This window comes from Stegastes partitus, unplaced genomic scaffold, assembly GCF_000690725.1.
Source record: "Stegastes partitus isolate 25-593 unplaced genomic scaffold, Stegastes_partitus-1.0.2 Scaffold1224, whole genome shotgun sequence".
Lineage (NCBI taxonomy): Eukaryota > Metazoa > Chordata > Actinopteri > Pomacentridae > Stegastes > Stegastes partitus.
This window is the reverse complement of record NW_007578955.1, coordinates 34344-42134: the sequence shown is the minus strand read 5'-3', so window position 1 is coordinate 42134 and position 7791 is coordinate 34344. Positions and strand designations below refer to the sequence as shown.

The 7791-nt window shown below is 40.4% G+C and overlaps 1 protein-coding gene across 1 annotated transcript in view; it reads left to right on the top strand.

Annotated features, from left to right (window-relative positions):
- Positions 1–2053: 2053 nt before the first annotated feature.
- Positions 2054–7791, top strand: part of LOC103368945 (obscurin-like) — a 31908-nt gene continuing 26170 nt past the window's right edge. Inside the window, exons 1-7 of the mRNA XM_008297496.1 lie at positions 2054–2261; positions 2367–2639; positions 4507–4779; positions 4918–5193; positions 5628–5861; positions 6042–6311; positions 6417–6577. Of these exons, the coding sequence (XP_008295718.1) occupies positions 2054–2261; positions 2367–2639; positions 4507–4779; positions 4918–5193; positions 5628–5861; positions 6042–6311; positions 6417–6577 (1695 nt within the window). The remainder of the gene's footprint in view (positions 2262–2366; positions 2640–4506; positions 4780–4917; positions 5194–5627; positions 5862–6041; positions 6312–6416; positions 6578–7791) is intronic.

Below are 7791 nucleotides of genomic sequence, written 5' to 3'. Positions count from 1 at the left end.
TCCCATGTGGAAGTCTATTTTCTGTGTGGAGCAGTTTTACACATCATTTGTAATGAGATTTAAGATGATTAAAATGACTAACTGTGAATTTGAATGTGGGAGCCATGTGATTGATAAACACAATGATCACAGTGTGTCAGCAGTAACGCTATGAGGAGCTAAATGATGGCTGTGGTGCTGAACATCTCCCTGTTCTGCAGTGTGCTGCAGTTGTATTTTTATTGTTTTTATGGTGGTAGACAAATGAATTTCTGAAAGTTAAGACAATGTGGACAAAGGACCTAAATATGTGTTGGGTGTAATCAGAATACATCTGTTCTAACTGTCAGTGTTACAAGTCTGGTCAGGGTTAGAAGTCTTTTGTACAACTGAGGAAGTAGAACATTCTTTCTGTCTTAATCATTTGTTGGTGTTTTTCACTGTCAACTGAACAGCATCTGAACCCCGGGCCTCACTGACAGCAGACAGTAACATCATACCAGCAGGGGGCAGTGTGACACTGACCTGCTCTGTGAATGAAGACGCAGGGTGGAAGTACTACTGGTTCAGACGTACCTCATCATCCTCTACACTTGAGACAATAAGATATGGTGCACGATACCGCACTATCAGTATTTCAGAAGGAGGAATCTATCACTGCAGAGGAGAAAGAGGAGACCCAGTTTTCTATACAGAGGACAGTGAAGCCATTACAATTGACGAAAGAGGTGAGTGTAGTGTTCTGTTTTGAAATCAGACATCGTTCATGACTAACATGACAGTTATAACTGATAACTGCAGAGTTTTTGCTATTTTTTTTATTGTTGTTTTTATTCGCTTTGTGGACATTTGTTGAACAGTTTTGGAAGCTGTCGTCACACGGCATCCCAGCTGGCCTCAGATATTCAGAGGGGAGACGATAACTCTGAGATGTGAGATCCAAGATGGTGGAAACATTCAGTGGGAGTATGAATGGGGAACTACCANAATGTCTTTTTACTGTGAAAAGTTTTGAGTGTAAACTGCTCAAAAGCAACAATGGCAAAAGCATCCAAAATAATTTAGTGCTTCCTTTCGATGCACACGTCTGAATGTCGATGCTGAGACGAGGTATTGTGCAGCCCGAATCCTGTTACATCCTGTTGTTCATGTATCAGTACATATTATAAAATGGTCCCATTTGACCTGAAGTCCTTTCAGTGGGCCCACAACAGCAGATGTTGTTCACCCTTGAAGCAAATTGTGTTTTTCCAAAAGTTTGTTGGCTTTATACAGGTGGGTTTTCTTTTCATGCTCTCATTTATTTTCTTTCACTCAAATATCTTCACGGATCCAATTAGTGATCCAACAGAGGACAGAGACATGTCTGCTATGGAGACTACAATCAACTGGTTAATTACAGGGAAAGTCAGTCAGAGCAGCTGTGCTTGCAGTTTGCTTGGGTATTGGGGTGTGTGCTCGCTGTGACGGTGGCTTATCTTATTTAGTGTGGGAGTTGATAGCTTTCAAACAGTACAAATATGCAGTAGATGGGTGACCAATTTGGAACAATCGTGAAATTTGTTGCAAATCCCCAGTCCCTATTTCCTATTTCCTTCCTTCCCTATTTAATCACAGAAACAGGACAACAACAAATAAATATTGCATCATATTTCTTCCTTCCAGGTTTTGATGCTGATGGTTTGAACTTTAACATGCTGAATTCTGAAAAGTTGTTCAGTTTGGTTGTGCCAAGCTGTGTATGGAAGAATCTGGGGTTGTAATGCTTCACATCTCCCTTTTTTCAGTGAGTCACCTGCTGCTCTGGTGTTTTTTTATTTTTTTTAACGACGGTAGCGAAATGATTTTGTGAAATAGGACATCAGTTTAGAGAAAAGGGCTCGATGTAAGTTTATTGTCATCAGAGTACAAGTCTGGTCAGGGTTAGAAGTATTTTGTACAACTGAGTTAGAAAGTAAAACATTCATTCTGTCCTAATCATTTATTTGTGTTTTCTGCTGTCAACTGAACAGCATATAAACCCCGGGTCTCACTGAGAGCAGACAGTAACATCATACCAGCAGGGGGCAGCGTGATGCTGACCTGCTCTGTGGACGAAGACTCAGGATGGAAGTACTACTGGTTCAGACGTACCTCATGGTCCTCTACACCTGAGAGAATAAAATATGATAAACGATACCGCACTATCAGTATTTCAGAAGGAGGAATCTATCACTGCAGAGGAGGAAGAGGAGACCCAGTTTTCTATACAGAGAACAGTAACACCATCACAATCAAGAAAGGTGAGTGTAGTGTTCTGTCTTTTAATCAGACAACATGCATTTATGAGTGATGTTAGCAGTAACAGTATTTTCTTTTCATCCACTGTGTGAATATTTGTTGGACAGTTTTCAATAAATCTGTCGTCACACGGCATCCCAACTGGCCTCAGATATTCAGAGGGGAGACGATAACTCTGAGATGTGAGATCCAGGATGGTGGAAACATTCAGTGGGAGTATGAATGGAGAACTACCAGTTCAGAAAAAACCCCAGAAAACACTGAACGCTGGGTTATCAGTACTTCTGAGTCCAGTGATGGAGATTACAGGTGCAGAGGTAAACTGAAAAGTGACTCGTTTTCCTCAACAGAGTGGAGTGATGCCTTCAGACTTGTGTCGTGTAAGTTCCTTATCTTTCATCCATATAAAAATTTGCTGTTTTGCAATATTTCATCTACATATGCAGAGAACACACAGAAAGGGAAACACTTGTCTTGAAGCAAAGGAAGAGATGTTTAAAGCTACTTGCAGTGTCTCCTCTACTGATTTCTGGTCTGTATCATTGCCAATGCTGTGAAATACATGCAACATTTCTGCAATCAATCATTAAATATTTTTCCTCATATTGCTGAAATGTATTCCACTGATGGTCTTCAATTGATGTAAATGATTAGATTTAAATAAATTAAAATCTATATGCTTTTAAATGGTGGCATGCATTAGTGTCAGAATAGCTTTTCACATATGTCTACAAGTTGTCAAATTCAGAAATGTTAATTTCCAGTATTGGATACCATCAGAATGTGGACTTAGCTGCCATTTGTTTTCAGAGACAGTCTGGCTTGAGTCCAGGTCTGGTTTGTATCAAGGTGTAGATGAGTGAAGGACCTCCCATGTGGAAGTCTATTTTCTGTGTGGAGCAGTTTTACACATCATTTGTAATGAGATTTAAGATGATTAAAATGACTAATTGTGAATTTGAATGTGGGAGCCATGTGATTGATAAACACAATGATCACAGTGTGTCAGCAGTAACGCTATGAGGAACTAAATGGTGGCTGTGGTGCTGAACATCTCCCTGTTCTACAGTGTGCTGCAGTTGTAGTTTTATTTTTTTATTTTTTATGGTGTTTGACAAATGAATTTCTGAAAGTTAAGACAATGTGGACAAAGGACCTTAATATGTGTTGGGTGTAATCAGAATACATCTGTTCTAACTGTCAGTGTTACAAGTCTGGTCAGGGTTAGAAGTCGTTTGTACAACTGAGGAAGTAGAACATTTATTCTGTCTTAATCATTTGTTTGTGTTTTTCACTGTCAACTGAACAGCATATAAACCCTGGGCCTCACTGACAGTAGACAGTAACATACCAGCAGGGGGCAGCGTGACACTGACCTGCTCTGTGGACGAAGGCTCAGGATGGAAGTACTACTGGTTCAGACGTACCTCACCATCCTCTACACCTGAGACAATAGAAGATGAAACTCTATCCCACACCATCAGTATTTCAGAAGGAGGTATCTATCACTGCAGAGGAGAAAGAGGAGACCCAGTTTTCTATACAAAGGACAGTGAAGCCGTCATAATTGAGAAAAGAGGTGAGTGTAGTGTGTTGTTTAGAAAACAGATAACATGCATTCATGAGGATTAATTCTTTGTTTGTTTTTTTTTTTTTTTTAAACTTTCAATTTCTGTTGGGAACNAGGGCCACACTTAGAGACAGACAACCAAGCACACTCACATTCACACCTACGGACAATTTAGAATCACCAATTAACCTCAACATGTTTTTGGACTGTGCGGGAGGAAGCTGGAGAACCCAGAGAGAACCCACGCTGCACAAGGAGCACATGCAAACTCCACGCAAAAAGATAGCGGGTGTCCTCACCGGGACGCAAACCGGCGACCTTGTAGCTGTGAGGCAACAATGCTAACCACTGTCCACCTTGCAGCCCCAGTTTAGTGTATCATTTGTAATGTTATTTATGGATGATTAAAAAGAATACCCAGTTATAAAAGTATGAGGGGAAAAAATAGTGACTATTGTGCTGCACATGTTTCATTAAAAACAATGTGTCACATGCTACTTTTATATAAGTAGACAAATTAATTTGTGAAAGTCAAGTCAGTGTGCATGAAAGGGCTGGATATAAGTTGGGTGTAATCAGAATACATCTGTAATAACTGTCCGTGTTACAAATCTGGTCAGGGTTAGAAGTCTTTTGTAAACAGAGGAAGTAAAACATTCATTCTGTCAACTGTACAGCATCTGAACCCCGGGCCTCACTGAGAGCAGACAGGAGAATCATACCAGCAGGGGGCAGCGTGACACTGACCTGCTCTGTGGACTATGAATCAGCGTGGAAGTTCTTCTGGTTCAGACGTACTTCATGGTCCTCTACACCTGAGACAATAAAATATGATGCTCTATCCCAGAACATCAGTATTTCAGAAGGAGGAATCTATCACTGCAGAGGAGGAAGAGGAGACCCAGTTTTCTATACAGAGTATAGTGAAGCCATCCCAATTGAGAAAAAAGGTGAGTGTAGTGTTTTGTTTTGAAATCAGACAACATGCATTCATGACTAACATTACAATGACATCTGATAATCACAGAGCTTTTGCTTATTTCATATTCTTTCTTTTTTTTTCACTTTGTGTATATGTGTAACAACAGTTTTCAACAAGGCTGTCGTCACACGGCATCCCAACTGGCGTCAGATATTCAGAGGGGAGAAGATAACTCTGAGATGTGAGATCCAAGATGGTGGAAGCATTCAGTGGGAGTATGAATGGAGAACTACCAGTTCAGAAAAACCCCTAGAACACACTGAACGCTGGGTTATCAGTGCTTCTCAGTCCAGTGATGGAGATTACTGGTGCAGAGGTAAACCGAAAAGTGACTCGTTTTCCTCAACAGAGTGGAGTGATGCCATTACAATACCTGTAACATGTAAGTCTTCTTCATTCACAGCATTTCATTCATTTCGTTTGAGTAAAATTTTTAGAGTCTCACAAAGTAAATAAGTGTAGTCACTTTTTCAAACGAACTCATTTGATGATCGCAGTGATGAGTTTTTTGTGGCCATGGTACAGCTATAGTTCCACCATTAAAGGTTCATGATCTTTGTTATTTCCAGTATTCCATCAATTCATTTAATGGGGCCTTAATCATGGGGCCAGTTCTTAATTTTTTGTTTTTGTTTTGAACTTAAAAGTTCTTAGTATTTAGACATATTGAGATTTGAGATGCTAAACATTTAGATGGACTTAAAGTTTGTAATATACTATATATTGTTTATGAAGGCAACATTTTTGGAGAAATTGTACTTGAAGTTCAGACTGCACATGATACATGTTTTATTCTGTAATCCTTCATTCCACCAGATAAACCCAAAGCTGTCCTCACTGTGTCTCCATCATGGCTGAGTCCTGGAGCCTCAGTAACTCTGAGCTGTCAGGTTGAACATTCGTCTGCAGGATGGAGGTTCTACTGGTATAAGGCTGTTCCTGATCTATCAGACAACTCCTACAGTGCTGAGCTGCTGCCTGGTAGCAGCAACGGGACTGAAGAAGATTCCTACATTGTTGATGGACAGACACAGACAGCAGGATATGCATGTAGAGCTGGAAGAGGAGACCCAGTGTATTACACTGATGACAGTGNAGAATACATCTGTTCTAACTGTCAGTGTTACAAGTCTGGTCAGGGTTAGAAGTCTTTTGTACAACTGAGTAAGGAAGTAAAACATTCATTCTGTCTTAATCATTTGTTTGTGTTTTTCACTGTCAACTGAACAGCATCTGAACCCGGGGCCTATCTGACAGCAGACAGTAACATCATACCAGCAGGGGGCAGCATGACACTGACCTGCTCTGTGGTCGAAGGCTCAAGGTGGAAGTACGACTGGTTCAGACGTACCTCACCATCCTCTACACCTGAGACAATTGAAAATAGGGAACGATACCGCACTATCAGTATTTCAGAAGGAGGAATCTATCACTGCAGAGGAGGAAGAGGAGACCCAGTTTTCTATACAAAGGACAGTAACACCATCACAATCAAGAAAGGTGAGTGTAATGTTCTGTTTTGAAATCAGACAACATGCATTCATGAGTGATGTTAGCAGTAACAGTATTTTCTTTTCATCCACTGTGTGAATATTTGTTGAACAGTTTTCAAAGCTGTCGTCACATGGCAGCCCAACTGGCCTCAGATATTCAGAGGGGAGAAGATAACTCTGAGATGTGAGATCCAAGATGGTGGAAACCTTCAGTGGGAGTATGAATGGGGAACTACCAGTTCAGACAAAACCCCAGAACGCCCTGAACGCTGGGTTATCAGTGCTTCTCAGTCCAGAGGCAGGAAGTTCTGGTGCAGAGGTAAATCAAAAAGCGACCTGTATTCCTCAACAGAGTGGAGTGATGCCATTACAATACCTGCACGTCCAGTAACTTGTAAGTTGGACATCTGTTATCCATATGGAAATATGTGTTTTGAACTCCTGTCTAAATATGCAGAGAACACACAAAACAACACACTAGTGTTTCAGTCTAAGAGAGATTTTTAAAACCACTTGTCATGTCTTGCCTTATTACTTCCTCTCAGTGTCACTGCTGATACTTTACAATCAGGGCAAAATTCATAATGAAGAAATGTCATTGGTCACAGTGAAACATCCAGGAGAGCAAGGAATGTCAGTGTATGCCTTGTGCTTTTCCACTATAAATTAAATGCAGCAAAAACACTGAATCTCTGTCAACTGCTTTACCTCACCAACAGAGCAAAAGAATGTTTAACTGAGGGAATCCACATGTTCTACTGATGTGACTTTTTTTTATTAAACTCTTGAAGTTAACTCAGTTTAGAGACAAGCAGCTACACATATGTACTATTCCCTCTTGCAGCAGTGTATTGTGATGCAGGTAGTTCAGGTGTTTGCTTTGTGCGTATACTACTGCTGATATATTATTTGATAGATGTTTTTAAAATAAATCTCGAGGGACTTGAGGGTGGTGCACATTTTTATCGTCTGGTCTCATCAGTAAAGCATGCTGACTCTTTAGTCAGCCAATGAAAACTGAGCACCAGACTTTAGTACATTGAAGACTGATCTGATACATTTGAAATTCAGTTGCCTTTTCATTATTAAGATATGTTCCGCTGATGACCTTTAATTGATGTAAACAAATAAATAATAAAAGAAATGTTGACGTGCATTAGCATCAGAATAGTTTCCTGACATTATGGCTACGAGTTGTCAAATTCAGAAATGATAATGTCCAACATAATGCTTCGGTTTTTAGAATTTGTTAATGTAAAAATCTGGACTCAGCTGCTGTATCTTTTAAGAGATATTCTGGCTTGAGTCAAAGTCTGGCTTCTATCACGGTGTAAATGAGTGAAGGACCTCCCATGTGGAATTTTATTTTCTATGTTGACCGGTTTAACATCCATCCATCCATCCATCATCTATACACCTCTTAATCCTCACCAGGGTCGCGGGGGGCTGGAGTCTATCCCAGCTGACTCAGGGTGAAGGCAGGGGAC